At 38.1% G+C, this 23,269-nt stretch overlaps 1 protein-coding gene across 5 annotated transcripts in view; it reads right to left on the reverse strand.

Moving 5' to 3' along the window:
• Positions 1 to 9,903: 9,903 nt before the first annotated feature.
• Positions 9,904 to 23,269, reverse strand: part of LOC106578051 (diacylglycerol kinase eta) — an 88,751-nt gene continuing 75,385 nt past the window's right edge. For all 5 annotated transcript variants that reach the window (XM_082965292.1, XM_082965291.1, XM_045701580.2 and 2 more), the window contains 5 exons: positions 16,869 to 16,983; positions 16,373 to 16,462; positions 15,195 to 15,314; positions 14,967 to 15,075; positions 9,904 to 14,361 (listed from right to left, as the gene is read on the reverse strand). In XM_082965292.1, the coding sequence (XP_082821418.1) occupies positions 14,309 to 14,361; positions 14,967 to 15,075; positions 15,195 to 15,314; positions 16,373 to 16,462; positions 16,869 to 16,983 (487 nt within the window). In that variant the 3' untranslated portion in view covers positions 9,904 to 14,308. The remainder of the gene's footprint in view (positions 14,362 to 14,966; positions 15,076 to 15,194; positions 15,315 to 16,372; positions 16,463 to 16,868; positions 16,984 to 23,269) is intronic.

Genomic DNA, 23,269 nt, shown 5'->3' on the forward strand with positions numbered 1-23,269 from the left:
ACAGGCCAGTACATCAGGAGACGTGGAGGAGGCCGTAGGAGGGCAACAACTCAGCAGCAGGACCGCTACCTCCGACCTTTGTGCAAGGAGGAGCAGGAGGAGCACTGCCAGAGCCCTGCAAAATGACCTCCAGCAGGCCACAAATGTGCATGTGTCTGCTCAAACGGTCAGAAACAGACTCCATGAGGGTGGTATGAGGGCCCGACGTCCACAGGTGGGGGTTGTGCTTACAGCCCAACACCGTGCAGGACGTTTGGCATTTGCCAGAGAACACCAAGATTGGCAAATTCGCCACTGGCGCCCTGTGCTCTTCACAGATGAAGCAGGTTCACACTAAGCACATGTGACAGACGTGACAGAGTCTGGAGACGCCGTGGAGAACGTTCTGCTGCCTGCAACATCCTCCAGCATGACCGGTTTGGCGGTGGGTCAGTCATGGTGTGGGGTGGCATTTTTTGGGGGGGCCGCACAGCCCTTCATGTGCTCGCCAGAGGTAGCCTGACTGCCATTAGGTACCGAGATGAGATCCTCAGACCCCTTGTGAGACCATATGCTGGTGCGGTTGGCCCTGGGTTCCTCCTAATGCAAGACAATGCTAGACCTCATGTGGCTGGAGTGTGTCAGCAGTTCCTGCAAGAGGAAGGCATTGATGCTATGGACTGGCCCGCCCGTTCCCCAGACCTGAATCCAATTGAGCACATCTGGGACATCATGTCTCGCTCCATCCACCAACGCCACGTTGCACCACAGACTGTCCAGGAGTTGGCGGATGCTTTAGTCCAGGTCTGGGAGGAGATCCCTCAGGAGACCATCCGCCACCTCATCAGGAGCATGCCCAGGCGTTGTAGGGAGGTCATACAGGCACGTGGAGGCCACACACACTACTGAGCCTCATTTTGACTTGTTTTAAGGACATTACATCAAAGTTGGATCAGCCTGTAGTGTGGTTTTCCACTTTAATTTTGAGTGTGACTCCAAATCCAGACCTCCATGGGTTGATAAATTGGATTTCCATTGATTATTTTTGTGTGATTTTGTTGTCAGCACATTCAACTATGTAAAGAAAAAAGCATTTAATAAGATTATTTCATTCATTCAGATCTAGGATGTGTTGTATAAGTGTTCCCTTTATTTTTTTGAGCAGTATATATATATATATATATATATATATATATATATATATATATATATATATATATATATATATATATATCCCATAGCTTCTTCCTTTTTCTGTTAGTTCTTGTGGATCAAATTGTTGCATGGTGTTTCTATGTAAAAGCAGTTGGTTTCAATGCCTCTGTTGACTAATGCCAACACTTCTGTGTTGAAATATAACGTTTCAGTGACTCGGAAATTCCTTCTTTTTTCTTTTTTTTGCTGAGTAAGATTTCATCAGGATGTTTAACCCCACACTCTCTCTGCCCCTTCCTCTTTCTCCTCTTTCTGTGTTTAGCGTTTTCTCATCCTCTCTCTCTCTCTCTCTTTCATAATCTTTCTCTCTCACACACAATCTCTCTCTCTCTCTCTTTCTCTCTGTGTGTGCATGACTTGTGTGTCACAGAGAAGTAAGTGAAAAATGTGAGGTGCAGTGACTCCTGTCTTTGTCGATAATGAATCTGTAGCATTCTGCTGATGCAGGATAACAGCCTATTTTAGGTTCCTGCACTCTCTTAGACAACTTTTCCCCATAATTCAACAGTTTTTACCAGAGCCATATATTTTAGAGAGTTGGGCCAACTTTAAAAAATGTTGAATATTGATCTAATTCTAGAAATTCGTTACATAACATTACACAGGAATATTTAAACGATGCTAACGGGGCGCTAACATGGCTGCCGTAGAATGTTGCAGTGTCATGTTAATTCATGCATCATAATGTAGAACCCTTAATGTCCCACCTCTCTAAATGCATGGCTCTGGGTTGGACCAGACATACTGTACATGTCCAAACGCAGTACATATCCGTAACCAACACACACTGCCAAAGCAAAGGAAATATTAACATTTCAGCTCTTATTGAAAAGACATACACTCCAATCTCAAAGTATCCATAACAAACACACTTCCCCAGTATTGGGAAATAAGAGGATTTGAATTCTTCTGGAGAAGTTAAAAGAAGTGCTAAATTAATAATGCAACCTGATTGATCAAAGGGTTTAAATATGTTCTCGTAAAGTGTTGTTGCCATCTAGTGGCCAAAGTTGGTAACATTATTCCCTGTCCCAGGCTGAGTCTACACTACATTACATCCCTGCTACATTATAGTCACTGATGCAAATATCAGCAGGAAGCTACTGTTGTACTAATGCTCTTTAGAAAGACACAACCTAGGTTAAGTCCCAAATGGTATCCTATTACCCATAGGGCTCTGGTCAAAAGTAGTGCACTGTGTAGGGAATAGGGTGCCATTTTGGGACGTATCCCTTGAGTTGTACTATACCCAATGTAGATTAGAAAATCATGACATATTACGACATTCCGTGATGGAGTGGCTGATGCTTGTTTGTTTATTATTGTTGATACCAAGTAACAAAGACCTGTACACATCACCCTGTACACATCCCCCTGTACACATCCCCCTGTACACATCCCCCTGTACACATCACCCTGTACACATCCCCCTGTACACATCACCCTGTACACATCCCCCTGTACACATCACCCTGTACACATCACCCTGTACACATCCCCCTGTACACATCCCCCTGTACACATCCCCCTGTACACATCCCCCTGTACACATCCCCCTGTACACATCACCCTGGAACACCACGAGGGGTAAGGCAACAACACAATTAACTTGTTGACTTTTACACACCTGTATTATACAGTACTGCAATATTCTGCCGCCGGTACAGTATTATACAATACTATTACATACTCCTCTACAATTAGAAGTACTGAAGCTGTTGCTGTGTAAAGACCATATACATTTATGCTTTCCTGGACAAGAAGGGCTGTACTATGGGCAAACATTGCTGGGTCCAAAAAGTGTTCAGTGTCAGCTTCCTGAAATACCTCTAACCCTTATTACCCTTTATAACCCGTATTACCCTTTATAACCCGTATTACCCTTTATAACCCGTATTACCCTTTATAACCCTTATTACCCTTTATAACCCGTATTACCCTTTATAACCCATATTACCCTTTATAACCCGTATTACCCTTTATAACCCTTATTACCCTTTATAACCCGTATTACCCTTTATAACCCTTATTACCCTTTAAAACCCTTATTACCCTTAATTACATTTTATAACACTTATTACCCTGTATAACCATTATTACCCTTTATAACCCTTATTACCCTTTAAAACCATTATTACCCTTAATTACATTTTATAACACTTATTACCCTGTATAACCATTATTACCCTTAATAACCCGTATTACCCTTTAAAACCCGTATGACCCTTTATAACCCTTATTACCCTTTATAACCCGTATTACCCTTTATAACCCTTATTACCCTTTATAACCCGTATTACCCTTTATAACCCTTATTACCCTTTATAACCCTTATTACCCTTAATTACATTTTATAACACTTATTACCCTGTATAACCATTATTACCCTTTATAACCCTTATTACCCTTTAAAACCCTTATTACCCTTAATTACATTTTATAACACTTATTACCCTGTATAACCATTATTACCCTTAATAACCCGTATTACCCTTTATAACCCTTATTACCCTTTATAACCCTTATTACCCTTTATAACCCTTATTACCCTTTAAACCCCTTATTACCCTTTAAAACCCGTATTACCCTTTATAACCCTTATTACTCTTTATAACCCGTATTACCCTTTAAAACCCTTATTACCCTTTATAACCCGTATTACCCTTTATAACCCTTTATAACCCTTATTACTCTTTATAACCCGTATTACCCTTTATAACCCTTATTACCCTTTATAACCCTTATTAACCTTTATAACCCTTATTAACCTTTATAACCCTTATTACCCTTTATAACCCGTATTACCCTTTATAACCCGTATTACCCTTTATAACCCTTATTAACCCTTATTAACCTTTATAACCCTTATTACCCTTTATAACCCTTATTACCCTTTATAACCCGTATTACCCTTTATAACCCTTTATAACCCTTATTAACCTTTATAACCCTTATTACCCTTTATAACCCGTATTACCCTTTATAACCCGTATTACCCTTTATAACCCGTATTACCCTTTATAACCCTTATTAACCTTTATAACCCTTATTAACCTTTATAACCCTTATTACCCTTTATAACCCTTATTACCCTTTATAACCCTTATTACCCTTTATAACCCTTATTACCCTTTATAACCCTTATTACCCTTTAAAACCCGTATTACCCTTTATAACCCTTATTACCCTTTATAACCCTTTATAACCCTTATTACCCTTTAAAACCCTTATTAGCCGTAATTACATTTTATAACACTTATTACCCTTTATTACCCTGTATAACCATTATTACCCTTAATAACCCTTATTACCCTTTATAACCATTATTACCCTTTATAACCCTTAATTACATTTTATAACACTTATTATTACCCTTTATTACCCTGTATAACCATTATTACCCTTAATAACCCTTATTACCCTTTATAACCCTTAATAACTCTTATTACCCTTATTACCCTTTATAACCTGCTAATGGCTGTGTTTCCTTCTGTTTCTGGTGCGTCTTAGTTTTTATACATGAAAATCACTTTGAAATGTTGCTCTAAACAGTTAACTGTAAGCTCTGGGGTTGACATATTGCCTCTGTCTCTCTCTGTCTCTCTCTCATTAAGAAGCTAGTGTGTAGACCGAATGTGACCATCTATGCCAAGAACGCCAAGCCTGGACTGTTCTACGTTGAGGCTATACCAACCCTGGACTGTCCTACGTTGAGGCTATACCAACCCTGGACTGTCCTACGTTGATGCTATACCAACCCTGGACTGTCCATCGTTGAGGCTATACCATCCTGGACTGTCCTACGTTGAGGCTATACCAACCCTGGACTGTCCTACGTTGAGGCTATACCAACCCTGGACTGTCCTACGTTGAGGCTATACCAACCCTGGACTGTCCTACGTTGAGGCTATACCAACCCTGGACTGTCCTACGTTGAGGCTATACCAACCCTGGACTGTCCTACGTTGAGGCTATACCAACCCTGGACTGTCCTACGTTGAGGCTATACCAACCCTGGACTGTCCTACGTTGAGGCTATACCAACCCTGGACTGTCCTACGTTGAGGCTATACCAACCCTGGACTGTCCTGGACGTTGGACACCCCTTCAAAGCCCCACATTCTACCCACCACTGCGACCTGTATGCTCTCGTTGGCTGGCCTTCGCCAGATATTCGTCGCCAAACCCACTGACTCCAGGTCATCTATAAGACTTTGCTAGGTAAAGCCCACCTTATCTCAGTTCACTGGTCACCATAGCAGCACCCACCCGTAGCATGCGCTCCAGCAGGTATATTTCACTGGTCACCCCCAAAGCCAATTCCTCCTTTGGCCGCCTTTCCTTCCAGTTCTCTGCTGCCAATGACTGGAACGAACTGCAAAAATCTCTGAAGCTGGAGACTCATATCTCCCTCACTATCTTTAAGCACCAGCTGTCAGAGCAGCTCACAGATCACTGCACCTGTACATAGCCCATCTGTAAACAGCCCATCTATCTACCTACCTCATCCCCATACTGTATTTATTTATCTTGCTCCTTTGCACCCCAGTATCTCTACTTGCACATTCATCTTTTGCACATCTACCATTCCAGTGTTTAAATGCTATATTGTAATTACTTCGCCACTATGGCCTATTTATTGCCTTACCTCCCTTATCCTACCTCATTTGCACACACTGTATATAGACTTTTCTTTTATTGTATTATATGTTTGTTTATTCTATGTGTAACTCTGTGTTGTTGTATGTGTCAAATTGCTATGCTTTATCTTTGCCAGGTCGCAGTTGCAAATGAGAAATTGTTCTCAACTATCCTACCTGGTTAAATAAAAAATGCTTGTGGCTGAATGGAAACAAGTCCCTGCAGCAATGTTCCAACATCTAGTAGAAAGCCTTCAATGAAGAGCGGAGGCTGTTATAGCAGCAAAGGGGAGACCAACTCCATATTAATGCCCATGATTTTGGAATGAGATGTTCGACTAGCAGGTGTAGTGTATCTATACCAACCGTGAACTGCCCTACATTGAGGCTAACTGCACCGTGGTGAGAAAGACAACACAAGCGAACACACAGGGGGACTAGAAATCACAACCGTATGAAATTCGGTTGCTTTTCTATTTTGGAGTAAACCTGTTAATAGTGATTAACATCTCTCTCTCACCTGTCACATTCAGTTTGAGGACAAGATGTTCCACCATCTGTGGGGGGGTGAGTCACTCTCTCTCTCTGCTTTCTTCTCTCTCTTTACATTTCCTAGTAGGATGGTTAGTGTCTCAAATGGTATCTCTCTCTAACAAATAGGTTGTCCTCTTCCTCTCCTGTCCTCTAGGTAGCAGATGTAGCCAACAGTGTGGTCAACATGGTTCCCTCTGTGGAAGTGTCACTCCGTCAGGTAGATGCTGTGGTCTGGGAGAAGCTAGAGAACCCCAAGTCCAAACCAGAACCTCGACACGGCTACTGTAACGTCCTTCTTTAAGCTTCATTTAAGCCGTACATACAGTATCTAACACCAAATAGCCGCTCTGATTACTTGCCTATCAAAAATATGCAAATGTTTCCAGCGATGCAATTTGTAACTCGCAGCAGGTTCACCATCCTGAGTTGAGTTTAAATTAGCCTTTATGTTTAATTTCTTATAAGAATGGTGATTAGGCTGTCTGACATTGGGTGTGAAATGAAAACATGGACTGGACAGACAGTAATGTTCACTGTGTTGTAATGAAAACATGGACTGGACAGACAGTAATGTTCACTGTATTGTAATGAAAACATGGACTGGACAGACAGTAATGTTCACTGTGTTATAATGAAAACATGGACTGGACAGACAGTAATGTTCACTGTGTTGTAATGAAAACATGGACTGGACAGACAGTAATGTTCACTGTGTTGTAATGAAAACATGGACTGGACAGACAGTAATGTTCACTGTGTTGTAATGAAAACATGGACTGGACAGACAGTAATGTTCACTGTGTTGTAATGAAAACATGGACTGGACAGACAGTAATGTTCACTGTGTTGTAATGAAAACATGGACTGGACAGACAGTAATGTTCACTGTGTTGTAATGAAAACATGGACTGGACAGACAGTAATGTTGACTGTGTTATAATGAAAACATGGACTGGACAGACAGTAATGTTGACTGTGTTATAATGAAAACATGGACTGGACAGACAGTAATGTTCACTGTATTGTAATGAAAACATGGACTGGACAGACAGTAATGTTCACTGTATTGTAATGAAAACATGGACTGGACAGTAATGTTCACTGTGTTATAATGAAAACATGGACTGGACAGACTGTAATGTGCACTGTGTTATAATGAAAACATGGACTGGACAGACAGTAATGTTCACTGTGTTATAATGAAAACATGGACTGGACAGACAGTAATGTTCACTGTGTTATAATGAAAACATGGACTGGACAGACAGTAATGTTCACTGTGTTGTAATGAAAACATGGACTGGACAGACAGTAATGTTCACTGTGTTATAATGAAAACATGGACTGGACAGACAGTAATGTTCACTGTGTTGTAATGAAAACATGGACTGGACAGACAGTAATGTTCACTGTGTTATAATGAAAACATGGACAGGACAGACAGTAATGTTCACTGTGTTGTAATGAAAACATGGACTGGACAGACAGTAATGTTCACTGTGTTGTAATGAAAACATGGACTGGACAGACAGTAATGTTCACTGTATTGTAATGAAAACATGGACTGGACAGTAATGTTCACTGTATTGTAATGAAAACATGGACTGGACAGACAGTAATGTTCACTGTGTTGTAATGAAAACATGGACTGGACAGACAGTAATGTTCAATGTGTTATAATGAAAACATGGACTGGACAGACAGTAATGTTCACTGTGTTGTAATGAAAACATGGACTGGACAGACTGTAATGTTCACTGTGTTATAATGAAAACATGGACTGGACAAACAGTAATGTTGACTGTGTTGTAATGAAAACATGGACTGGACAGACAGTAATGTTCACTGTGTTGTAATGAAAACATGGACTGGACAGACAGTAATGTTCACTGTGTTGTAATGAAAACATGGACTGGACAGACTGTAATGTTCACTGTGTTATAATGAAAACATGGACTGGACAGACAGTAATGTTGACTGTGTTGTAATGAAAACATGGACTGGACAGACAGTAATGTTCACTGTGTTGTAATGAAAACATGGACTGGACAGACAGTAATGTTCACTGTGTTGTAATGAAAACATGGACTGGACAGACTGTAATGTTCACTGTATTGTAATGAAAACATGGACTGGACAGACTGTAATGTTGACTGTGTTGTAATGAAAACATGGACTGGACAGACAGTAATGTTCACTGTGTTGTAATGAAAACATGGACTGGACAGACAGTAATGTTCACTGTGTTGTAATGAAAACATGGACTGGACAGACTGTAATGTTCACTGTGTTGTAATGAAAACATGGACTGGACAGACAGTAATGTTCACTGTGTTGTAATGAAAACATGGACTGGACAGACAGTAATGTTCACTGTGTTGTAATGAAAACATGGACTGGACAGACAGTAATGTTCACTGTGTTGTAATGAAAACATGGACTGGACAGACAGTAATGTTCACTGTGTTGTAATGAAAACATGGACTGGACAGACAGTAATGTTCACTGTGTTGTAATGAAAACATGGACTGGACAGACTGTAATGTTCACTGTATTGTAATGAAAACATGGACTGGACAGACAGTAATGTTCACTGTATTGTAATGAAAACATGGACTGGACAGACAGTAATGTTCACTGTGTTATAATGAAAACATGGACTGGACAGTAATGTTCACTGTATTGTAATGAAAACATGGACTGGACAGACAGTAATGTTCACTGTGTTGTAATGAAAACATGGACTGGACAGACAGTAATGTTCACTGTGTTATAATGAAAACATGGACTGGACAGTAATGTTCACTGTGTTGTAATGAAAACATGGACTGGACAGACAGTAATGTTCACTGTGTTGTAATGAAAACATGGACTGGACAGACAGTAATGTTCACTGTGTTATAATGAAAACATGGACTGGACAGTAATGTTCACTGTGTTGTAATGAAAACATGGACTGGACAGACTGTAATGTTCACTGTATTCCAGGTTCCATAGATGAGGCCAACGACTCCAGTCAGTAGGACAGAGACATTGATGACATCAGTGGCTCGGATGAGGAGTGAGAGAAACCGATTGTCAAGAGTCTTCGAGAAGCGTAGGAGATGCCCGTGTCAGATTAGATTGATTGTCCGTCGGAGTGATTGTTCTATTTTATTATCCATTTTCCGTACAGTCCTAGGAACGGTAAGGCTAAGACTGTTACTGGTTTTTAATTTAGAAAGAAATTGTATTGATCTCTACTGTATGCACAGATACAAATGTCAATCTGTTATAGATGAGTTATCATTATCCTCTGGTACAGAGTCCATATTAGGACATGGTCAGAATCAATGTCCTAATATGGACACCATACCATGATTCTGTTGTAATGAAATAAGGCCTACTGTATTGAATATTCAGCTACATACTTTCTGCTTGAGTGTACAGTGTGTGAGATGTTGATGTTAAATGTGCTTATGCTGTAATATTCATTAAAACAAAAGGAGGATCTCCATCTATCCAACTTGCGTCGCACTTGGGACACACACACACACACAGACCACATTTTATTTCAGCCCGTTTCTCTCTCTGAGCCACACGTGATTAGATAGCACACACAGACAGGCTAGGACCAGAGTTCAATCAAAGCAAAGGCCTGTTGTCGACAAGCCCACTGCACCCTGGGACATCGTAAATTACCTTTGAAAGTCACGTGCAGCACTTTAGTCGACGACAACGTGCCTTTTGATCGAATCCCAGACTAAAGTCACTGATAAAAAATAATCATATGCCTGTAAAAATCATCGCTTATAGGCAACGTAAACATTTTTGTCGAGTAACCTGTCAAAATAATGGTTTGGCTCTAAGCTGAAATGACGTATATTTGGAACACTCAATCAAGTCCAATACGTGATGACATCAAAGATTCACAATCACATCCCTTCTTATCAATTTATACCATTAAATAGTATAATATACAACATCTTGACACTTAGGACTACGGAATAATGTTAGGTCCAAAGGCTGCCCTCCCAGCCTGGTTACAGCGATCAACCAGCACAACCAATTAACAGCACAATATTATTCAACATCTTTGAACAAACAACGTGCAACATCAAGTCCAGTTTTGAGCATTGCAGAGCAGAGTCCGTTCACAAGACAAAGTGAGTTCACAAAAACCTGTCGTCAAATACACAACCGTGGCATATAACATGTTACATACATGTAGTCCGACAAGACGTTTTCAAATCATTTCCTAATGACTTGATATGTTGTTGCATCGTTGTTCTCCATTCCTCTCAGTACCTTGGCGATTGACAGCTATATATTTTATGTCACATGACGATTTCAATACTGTTCAGTACCGATATACTAGTACCACGCAACAGACAGAAACAGTTGCTAAGGAACGGTTGGCCTAACATTGGAGTAACATTTTTGAGAATACGGTCTTCCATGAGATTAGGATGTGCAGACTGAGAACATTAGGGTTGCAAATTTCCTGTGACTTTCCTTGTTGGAGGATTGCTGATTTTCCTTCTGGTTAAAACATCTTCCAATCAGGATTTCTAGAAAACATGGGCATTTGGGGAGTTACTGGAATTTTGCAACCCTGCAAAACATATACAGTACCACGAACCCTTTATACACAGTACCAGTCAAAAGTCTGGACACACCTACTCATTCCAGGGTTTCTTTATTTTTACTATTTTCTACATTGTAGAATAATAGTGAAGACATTAAAAACTATAAAATAACACATATGGAATCATGTAGTAACCAATTTTTTTTAAACAATTCAAAATATATTTTATATTTAAGATTCTTTAAAGTTACCACCCTTTGCCTTGATGACAGCTTTGCACCCTCTTGGCATTCTCTCAACCAGCTTCATGAGGTAGTTACCTGGAATGAATTTCAATTAACAGGTGTGCCTTCTTAAAAGTTCATTTGTGGAATTTCATTCCATCTTAATGCGTTTGAGCCAATCAGTTGTGTTGTGACAAGGTAGGGGTGGTATACAGAAGATAGCCCTATTTGGTAAAAGACAAAGTCCATATTATGGCAAGAACAGCTCAAATAAGCAAAGATAAACGACAGTCCATCATTACTTTAAGACATGAAGGTCAGTCAATCCAGAAAAAACATCAACCACTATGATGAAAGTGGCTCTCATGAGGACCGCCAAAGGAAAGGAAGACCCAGAGTTACCTCATTTAAAAAAAAAATGTTTTTGTAAATAAGAACTTGTTCTCAACTTGCCTACCTGGTTAAATAAAGGTGAAATAATAAATAAATAAATAAATAAATAAAACCTCTGCTAAAAAGGATAAGTTCATTAGAGTTACCTGCACCTCAGATTGCAGCCCAAATAAATGCTTCAGAGTTCAATTAACAGACATCTCAACATCAACTGTTTAGAGGAGACTGCGTGAATCAGGCCTTCATGGTCAAATTGCTGCAAAGAAAACACTACTAAAGGACACCAATAAGAAGAGACTTGCTTGGGCCAAGAAACACGAGCAATGGACATTAGACCGGTGGAAATCTGTCCTTTGGTCTGATGAGTCCAAATTTGAGATTTTTGGTTCCAACTGCCGGGTCTTTGTTAGACGCAGAGTAGGTGTACGGATGATCTCCGCATGTGTGGTTCCCACCGTGAAGCATGGAGGAGGTGGTGTCATGGTGTGGAGGTGCTTTGCTGGTGACACTGTCTGTGATTTATTTAGAATTCAAGGCACACTTAACCAGCACTCTGCAGCGATACGCCATCCCATCTGGTTTGCGCTTAGTGGGACTATAAATTGTTTTTCAACAGGACTTTGACTCAAAACACACATTCAGGCTGTGTAATGGCTATTAGACCAAGGAGAGTGATGGAGTGCTGCATCAGATGACCTGGTCTCCACAATCACCCGACCTCAATCCAATTGAGATGGTTTGGGATGAGTTGGACCGCAGGGTGAAGGAAAAGCAGCCAACAAGTGCTCAGCATATGTGGGAACTACTTCAAGACCGTTGGAAAAGCATTCCTCATGAAACTGGTTGACAGAATATCAAGAGTATGCAAAGCTGTCATCAAGGCAGGGTGGCTACTCTAAAGAATCTAAAATACTACATGATTCCATATATGTTATTTCATAATTTTGATGTCTTCACTATTATTCTACAATGTAGAAAATAGTAAAAATAAAGAAAAACCCTTGAATGAGTACAGTATGTGTGTCCAAACTTTTGACTGGTACTCTGTGTGTGTGTGTATATATATATATATATATATATATATATATATATATATATATATATATATACATACACTTTAACATTCGTTTGGTTATATTTATATATTAACACACATTGATCATTGTCATAAATACGACAGAGGGACCGTTGTCATAGCAATAAAAACCACAAGTGAACGGTCACTTTACAACACACACGCGCACAAATGTGTTCTTTAAGTTTCGCTTTGTAAAGTGCAAGGCAACATACAGTAAAATGAACGACACACACACACACAATCGTCATATGTCATTCAAAACCAGTGCACCCGGTAAGAAACTTTCCACACATGTAAAGGTACCTCATTAAAGCCTCTAACGGCAGCATGCTAATGGTACAGTAGTACATTCATATAGCTAACACTTTATCTGATTGACTATAAATATCATTATTTCAAGTTTGTTCAGCATTAAATTGATTAAATAAATGTTCACGATATTACAGGATGTTGTAATAAATGTATCCATTTCCTAATTTATTATTATTTATGAATTTATTCTTCCTATTAATAAAGTAATAAAAAAATAAAAGTTTATAGAAGTGTCTTCAGATAAGGCGCTACCCAATTTCTACAAGAGAATATATATATATATATATATATATTCAATCGAGATCATTAGGGAATGTATAAGCTCATGGTGAAAGTTTGTCCTAACCACCGATCTAGGATCAGATTTCCCTCCTAATTCTAATCTTGACCTTAGATCAGTGTCTAGTGGGCTACTTCTTCCATCTCATAGGATAGTTAAGAGTGGAAGGCATGCAGGGATGGAGACATCAGATGGTCATAGTGGCTTGGATATTACAGTAAGTAGCTACTGCAGTACCATGTAGGCCAGCCATACTACCTTACGAATATTCACATGGTAGTACGAATATTCACACGGTAGTATGAATATTCACACGGTAGTACGAATATTCACACGGTAGTACGAATATTCACAGGGTAATACGCACACATGTAGTACATTCCTCAATATGACCCTGCAATAGTCTATTTTTCTTTTTTTACATTTATGAGTCTCGAGTTTAGCAGGTGAGAATAATTCGAGATGTTGTTTACATTGTTGTTCATTTGCATTTGTTGTTCTTACGGCGATAGGAACAGAAAGCAAAGTCGTCTTCAGACTTCTTGAGGAAACAAAAAAGTCCTGAAAGTTGTTGCGAAAGTCAAGAAAGATTACAAAAAAGAGAGAAAAGAGGAAGGGTAGTGTAAACGCCTGCCAAAAAGAGGAGTGATTAAGAATAAAAACAAAATGGCTGCTCATGTCATGCAAAGGAGCGCTCCGGCTACGTAAACACATTGCGTCGTCAAGGAAACAAAAGTTGCTAAGAGAGCGTCTCTTCTCCTCTGATTGTCTGCTTTCGTCTCAAGCCACGCCCACCTCTTGGGTCAGCAGGCCAAATAGACCCAATAAAAGGACCCCAAGCTGTAATAGGATGCAAAGACACACCCCCTAGTTAAAAACAACTCCTCCTCCATTTCAAAATGGAGGACATTGAGAGTCAAGGGGGAGGTGTTAGCTGAAAGGCGGGAGGGTCGTGGAATCATTTTGTACTTCTCACCCCTCGGTAGGTAAAGCCCACGTCCCGTAGGAAGAAGAGGGTGACACCCCTCGCCTCCCCTGGTTGCCATGGTGATGGGTGTACCTTGTTAAGCCTTTGCGTTAAGTTCCTCAATTGCCTGTAGGAGCCGTCTCATATGCGCCACCTTTAATATCCCAAGATCCTGTTAGAGAGAGACAGACAATAACAACAATAGTTCACCATTTGTTTTATACAGTATATTTCATGGTACTCTTATAAAATCACTACAGGTATATTTCTCTTCATATATCAACTCAAATAACTTGATAAAAGTCAAATTATGTAGAAAATGTACACAACAAATACATAATAATTTGGTGGGTGCTTATGCACTATTGTACACATGTGTGAATTGGAAATGTGTTTTTTTGCATATCCCATTTCTGGGTCTGCCATTATCAACAGTTGGAGCAATTAGGGTTAAGTGCCTTGTTCAAGGTCACATCGACAGGTTTTTCACCTTGATGGCTCAGGGATTCAAACCAGCAACCTTTTGGTTACTGGCCCAAAGCTCTAACCGCAAGGCTACCTGCTGCCCCATGTGGTCCAATACCAAGTTATTCATAATTCCACATATATTTGACCAGGGTTGGTAAGAAAATCCCCAGACAATAATGAAGTTCTTACTCTTGGTTGCCATCAACACTGGGCCTTAGGCCCAAAATGCTTGTGTTAAAACCAAAATGGCCACCCAGTTTCCTATTGTCCTCCAGGCCTCAAAGCAGGGGGCCTGGCCTGTATCCTTACCCGACAGAGAGCTATTGGACTTCTGCTTGTGGAGCTTCTCTCTCTCCCTCTTCACCTTGGGCATCATCTTCTTCTTAATACTGCTCTTACCGCTCACCCTCACAGTGTCCTGGAGAGAGAGAGATGGGAGGGAAGGAGAGAGCGAAAGGATAGAGGGAGGACGGAAGGAGAGTTGAGTGGTTGAATAAAAATGACTCCTGCTGTTTTTGATTGCAAACACACACTCACAGCCACCTCCTCAGAGCAGTGCATGGCAGGGCAAATCCAGTGTATATCATCCAGCTTGTGGAGTTCAGCACTCAGACTGCTGAGAGTAGAGAGGAGCTCCTCTTCCTGGGGAGAGTCCGCCTGAAACAGTAAGAGGGGGAAGGAGAGAGGGAGGAAGGTGGAGGAGAGAGGAGAGGGAAGGAGAGAGGGAGGGGAGAGGGAATGAGAGATGGAGGGGAGAAAGAGAAAGGAGAGAGATGGGGAGAGAAAGGGAGGTGAGGGAGGAGAAATGGGAGGAGAGAGGGAGCGGGAGAGAGAGGAAGGAGATGGAAGGAGAGAGGGAGGGGGAGAGAGGGGAAGGAGAGGGGGAGGGGGAGAGAGAGGAAGGAGAGAGGGAGGGGGGGAGAGAGGGAGGAAAGAGCGAGGGAGGAGTAGGGGGGATAGAGGGAGGAGAGGGAGAAGATAGATAACACAGACATAATATTAGAACTCTTTTTTCACACTACTGAGCCAAACAGAACCGAACCAAATTAGACAATCTGTACTGAGTTGGTCTGTTTACGAATTCACGATATTAGCTGAACCAGAGCAGTACAGTAGGAGTTGGTCAGTACAGTATACCAGTAGGGGGTTATAGTATACCAGTAGGGGGTTACAGTATACCAGTAGGGGGTTACAGTATACCAGTAGGGGGTTACAGTATACCAGTAGGGGGTTACAGTATACCAGTAGGGGGTTACAGTATACCAGTAGGGGTTACAGTATACCAGTAGGGGGTTACAGTATACCAGTAGGGGGTTACAGTATACCAGTAGGGGGTTATAGTATACCAGTAGGGGGTTACAGTATACCAGTAGGGGTTATAGTATACCAGTAGGGGTTATAGTATACCAGTAGGGGTTATAGTATACCAGTAGGGGGTTATAGTATACCAGTAGGGGGTTATAGTATACCAGTAGGTGGTTATAGTGTACCAGTAGAGGGTTATAGTGTACCAGTAGGGGTTATAGTATACCAGTAGGGGGTTATAGTATACCAGTAGGGGTTACAGTATACCAGTAGGGGGTTATAGTATACCAGTAGGTGGTTATAGTGTACCAGTAGAGGGTTATAGTGTACCAGTAGGGGTTATAGTATACCAGTAGGGGTTATAGTATACCAGTAGGGGTTATAGTATACCAGTAGGGGTTATAGTATACCAGTAGTTTCCCCTCCAGCAGCATCGTGGTCTCCAGCTGTAGGACTTTACTGCTGTTCACAATCTCCACTGCTGTACTGCGACTCAGACACTGAAGAGCACAGAGAACTGGTGAGGACAACACTTCAAAATGGGGAGTTACTCATTTTACCACAGGAGGCTGGTGGGTGGAGTTCTAGGAGGACAGGCTCATTGTAATGGCTGGAATGGAATAAATGGAACGGTATAAACCATCTGAAAACCACATGTGACTGTTTCATTTATTCCATTCCAGCCATTACAACGAGCCCATCCTCGTATCGCTCCTCCCACCAGCCTCTTCTGCATTTTATCCATTGTACTTTGATGCTCAGAGATGTAAAGAAATTGGAAAAGGCCCTGAACACACGCAAACTCTTATACATCATCCTTTTGATTTGAATAGCGTTGAAATAAATGATGTTGATCAGGAAAGGGATCATGGGAACGGTAGCAGCTAGACAGTGTAGTTGTCTTACCTCAGGGCTGGACGGCTTGGAAGGGAAGGCTTCACTGAGGACCAGGGCACTGGCGTTCACAGCATGGGCTAACTCCTGTTCCACCAGCTTGTGTGTCTTAGCCACGTCTCTTATCCTATAGGACAATACAACACTGTATTCATGTTATCCTATAGGACAATACAACACTGTATTAATGTTATCCTATAGGACACAATACAACACTGTATTCATGTTATCCTATAGGACAATACAACACTGTATTAATGTTATCCTATAGGACAATACAACACTGTATTAATGTTATCCTATAGGACAATACAACACTGTATTCATGTTTCCTATAGAACAATACAACACTGTATTAATGTTATCCTATAGGACAATACAACACTGTATTCATGTTATCCTATAGGACACAATACAACACTGTATTAATGTTATCCTATAGGACAATACAACACTGTATTCATGTTATCCTATAGGACAATACAACACTGTATTAATGTTTCCTATAGGACACAATACAACACTGTATTAATGTTATCCTATAGGACAATACAACACTGTATTCATGTTATCCTATAGGACACAATACAACACTGTATTAATGTTATCCTATAGGACACAATACAACACTGTATTCATGTTATCCTATAGGACAATACAACACTATATTAATGTTATCCTATAGGACACAATACAACACTGTATTAATGTTATCCTATAGGACAATACAACACTGTATTAATGTTATCCTATAGGACAATACAACACTGTATTAATGTTTCCTATAGGACAATACAACACTGTATTAATGTTTCCTATAGGACAATACAACACTGTATTCATGTTTCCTATAGGACAATACAACACTGTATTAATGTTATCCTATAGGACAATACAACACTGTATTAATGTTTCCTATAGGACAATACAACACTGTATTAATGTTATCCTATAGGACAATACAACACTGTATTAATGTTATCCTATAGGACAATACAACACTGTATTAATGTTTCCTATAGGACAATACAACACTGTATTAATGTAATCCTATAGGACAATACAACACTGTATTCATGTTATCCTATAGGACACAATACAACACTGTATTAATGTTATCCTATAGGACACAATACAACACTGTATTAATGTTATCCTATAGGACAATACAACACTGTATTAATGTAATCCTATAGGACACAATACAACACTGTATTAATGTTATCCTATAGGACAATACAACACTGTATTAATGTTATCCTATAGGACAATACAACACTGTATTAATGTTATCCTATAGGACACAATACAACACTGTATTAATGTTATCCTATAGAACAATACAACACTGTATTAATGTTATCCTATAGGACAATACAACACTGTATTCATGTTATCCTATAGGACAATACAACACTGTATTAATGTTATCCTATAGGACAATACAACACTGTATTAATGTTATCCTATAGGACAATACAACACTGTATTAATGTTATGCTATAGGACACAATACAACACTGTATTCATGTTTCCTATAGGACAATACAACACTGTATTAATGTTATCCTATAGGACAATACAACACTGTATTAATGTTATCCTATAGGACAATACAACACTGTATTAATGTTATCCTATAGGACACAATACAACACTGTATTAATGTAATCCTATAGGACAATACAACACTGTATTAATGTTATCCTATAGGACAATACAACACTGTATTAATGTTATCCTATAGGACACAATACAACACTGTATTAATGTTATCCTATAGGACAATACAACACTGTATTAATGTTATCCTATAGGACAATACAACACTGTATTAATGTTATCCTATAGGACAATACAACACTGTATTCATGTTATCCTATAGGACAATACAACACTGTATTAATGTTATCCTATAGGACACAATACAACACTGTATTAATGTTATCCTATAGGACACAATACAACACTGTATTAATGTTATCCTATAGGACAATACAACACTGTATTAATGTTATCCTATAGGACACAATACAACACTGTATTAATGTTATCCTATAGGACACAATACAACACTGTATTAATGTTATCCTATAGGACAATACAACACTGTATTCATGTTATCCTATAGGACAATACAACACTGTATTAATGTTATCCTATAGGACAATACAACACTGTATTAATGTTATCCTATAGGACAATACAACACTGTATTAATGTTATCCTATAGGACAATACAACACTGTATTAATGTTATCCTATAGGACACAATACAACACTGTATTAATGTTATCCTATAGGACAATACAACACTGTATTAATGTTATCCTATAGGACAATACAACACTGTATTAATGTTATCCTATAGGACACAATACAACACTGTATTAATGTTATCCTATAGGACAATACAACACTGTATTAATGTTATCCTATAGGACACAATACAACACTGTATTAATGTTTCCTATAGGACACAATACAACACTGTATTAATGTAATCCTATAGGACAATACAACACTGTATTAATGTTATCCTATAGGACACAATACAACACTTTATTAACGTTATCCTATAGGACACAATACAACACTGTATTCATGTTATCCTATAGGACAATACAACACTATATTAATGTTTCCTATAGGACACAATACAACACTGTATTAATGTTATCCTATAGGACAATACAACACTGTATTAATGTTATCCTATAGGACAATACAACACTGTATTAATGTTATCCTATAGGACACAATACAACACTGTATTAACGTTATCCTATAGGACACAATACAACACTGTATTCATGTTATCCTATAGGACAATACAACACTATATTAATGTTTCCTATAGGACACAATACAACACTGTATTAATGTTATCCTATAGGACACAATACAACACTGTATTAATGTTATCCTATAGGACACAATACAACACTGTATTAACGTTATCCTATAGGACACAATACAACACTGTATTCATGTTATCCTATAGGACACAATACAACACTGTATTAACGTTATCCTATAGGACACAATACAACACTGTATTCATGTTATCCTATAGGACAATACAACACTATATTAATGTTTCCTATAGGACACAATACAACACTGTATTAATGTTATCCTATAGGACAATACAACACTGTATTAATGTTATCCTATAGGACAATACAACACTGTATTAATGTTATCCTATAGGACAATACAACACTGTATTAATGTTATCCTATAGGACACAATACAACACTGTATTAATGTTTCCTATAGGACACAATACAACACTGTATTAATGTTATCCTATAGGACAATACAACACTGTATTAATGTTATCCTATAGGATAATACAACACTGTATTAATGTTATCCTATAGGACACAATACAACACTGTATTAATGTTATCCTATAGGACACAATACAACACTGTATTAATGTTTCCTATAGGACAATACAACACTGTATTAATGTTATCCTATAGGACAATACAACACTGTATTAATGTTTCCTATAGGACAATACAACACTGTATTAATGTTATCCTATAGGACACAATACAACACTGTATTAATGTTATCCTATAGGACAATACAACACTGTATTCATGTTATCCTATAGGACAATACAACACTGTATTAATGTTATCCTATAGGACACAATACAACACTGTATTAACGTTATCCTATAGGACACAATACAACACTGTATTCATGTTATCCTATAGGACACAATACAACACTGTATTAACGTTATCCTATAGGACACAATACAACACTGTATTCATGTTATCCTATAGGACAATACAACACTATATTAATGTTTCCTATAGGACACAATACAACACTGTATTAATGTTATCCTATAGGACAATACAACACTGTATTAATGTTATCCTATAGGACAATACAACACTGTATTAATGTTATCCTATAGGACAATACAACACTGTATTAATGTTATCCTATAGGACACAATACAACACTGTATTAATGTTTCCTATAGGACACAATACAACACTGTATTAATGTTATCCTATAGGACAATACAACACTGTATTAATGTTATCCTATAGGATAATACAACACTGTATTAATGTTATCCTATAGGACACAATACAACACTGTATTAATGTTATCCTATAGGACACAATACAACACTGTATTAATGTTTCCTATAGGACAATACAACACTGTATTAATGTTATCCTATAGGACAATACAACACTGTATTAATGTTTCCTATAGGACAATACAACACTGTATTAATGTTATCCTATAGGACACAATACAACACTGTATTAATGTTATCCTATAGGACAATACAACACTGTATTCATGTTATCCTATAGGACAATACAACACTGTATTAATGTTATCCTATAGGACAATACAACACTGTATTAATGTTATCCTATAGGACAATACAACACTGTATTAATGTTTCCTATAGGACAATACAACACTGTATTAATGTTTCCTATAGGACAATACAACACTGTATTAATGTTATCCTATAGGACAATACAACACTGTATTAATGTTATCCTATAGGACAATACAACACTGTATTAATGTTATCCTATAGGACACAATACAACACTGTATTAATGTTATCCTATAGGACAATACAACACTGTATTAATGTTATCCTATAGGACACAATACAACACTGTATTAATGTTATCCTATAGGACACAATACAACACTGTATTAATGTAATCCTATAGGACAATACAACACTGTATTAATGTTATCCTATAGGACAATACAACACTGTATTAATGTTTCCTATAGGACAATACAACACTGTATTAATGTTTCCTATAGGACAATACAACACTGTATTAATGTTATCCTATAGGACAATACAACACTGTATTAATGTAATCCTATAGGACACAATACAACACTGTATTAATGTTTCCTATAGGACAATACAACACTGTATTAATGTTATCCTATAGGACACAATACAACACTGTATTAATGTAATCCTATAGGACAATACAACACTGTATTAATGTTATCCTATAGGATAATACAACACTGTATTAATGTAATCCTATAGGACAATACAACACTGTATTAATGTTTCCTATAGAACAATACAACACTGTATTAATGTTATCCTATAGGACAATACAACACTGTATTAATGTAATCCTATAGGATAATACAACACTGTATTAATGTAATCCTATAGGACAATACAACACTGTATTAATGTTTCCTATAGAACAATACAACACTGTATTAATGTTATCCTATAGGACAATACAACACTGTATTAATGTAATCCTATAGGACAATACAACACTGTATTAATGTTTCCTATAGAACAATACAACACTGTATTAATGTTATCCTATAGGACAATACAACACTGTATTAATGTTATCCTATAGGACACAATACAACACTGTATTAATGTTATCCTATAGGACAATACAACACTGTATTAATGTTATCCTATAGGACACAATACAACACTGTATTAATGTTATCCTATAGGACAATACAACACTGTATTAATGTTATCCTATAGGATAATACAACACTGTATTAATGTAATCCTATAGGACAATACAACACTGTATTAATGTTTCCTATAGAACAATACAACACTGTATTAATGTTATCCTATAGGACAATACAACACTGTATTAATGTTATCCTACAGGACACAATACAACACTGTATTCATGTTATCCTATAGGACAATACAACACTGTATTAATGTTATCCTATAGGACAATACAACACTGTATTAATGTTATCCTACAGGACACAATACAACACTGTATTAATGTTATCCTATAGGACACAATACAACACTGTATTAATGTTATCCTATAGGACAATACAACACTGTATTAATGTTATCCTATAGGACAATACAACACTGTATTAATGTTATCCTATAGGACAATACAACACTGTATTAATGTTATCCTATAGGACAATACAACACTGTATTAATGTTATCCTATAGGACACAATACAACACTGTATTAATGTTATCCTATAGGACACAATACAACACTGTATTAATGTTATCCTATAGGACACAATACAACACTGTATTAATGTTATCCTATAGGACACAATACAACACTGTATTAATGTTATCCTATAGGACAATACAACACTGTATTAATGTTATCCTATAGGACACAATACAACACTGTATTAATGTTTCCTATAGGACAATACAACACTGTATTAATGTTATCCTATAGGACAATACAACACTGTATTAATGTTATCCTATAGGACAATACAACACTGTATTAATGTTTCCTATAGGACAATACAACACTGTATTCATGTTTCCTATAGGACAATACAACACTGTATTCATGTTATCCTATAGGACACAATACAACACTGTATTAATGTTATCC

Source organism: Salmo salar, chromosome 18, assembly GCF_965601325.2.
Source record: "Salmo salar chromosome 18, fSalSal1, whole genome shotgun sequence".
NCBI classification, from domain to species: domain Eukaryota; kingdom Metazoa; phylum Chordata; class Actinopteri; order Salmoniformes; family Salmonidae; genus Salmo; species Salmo salar.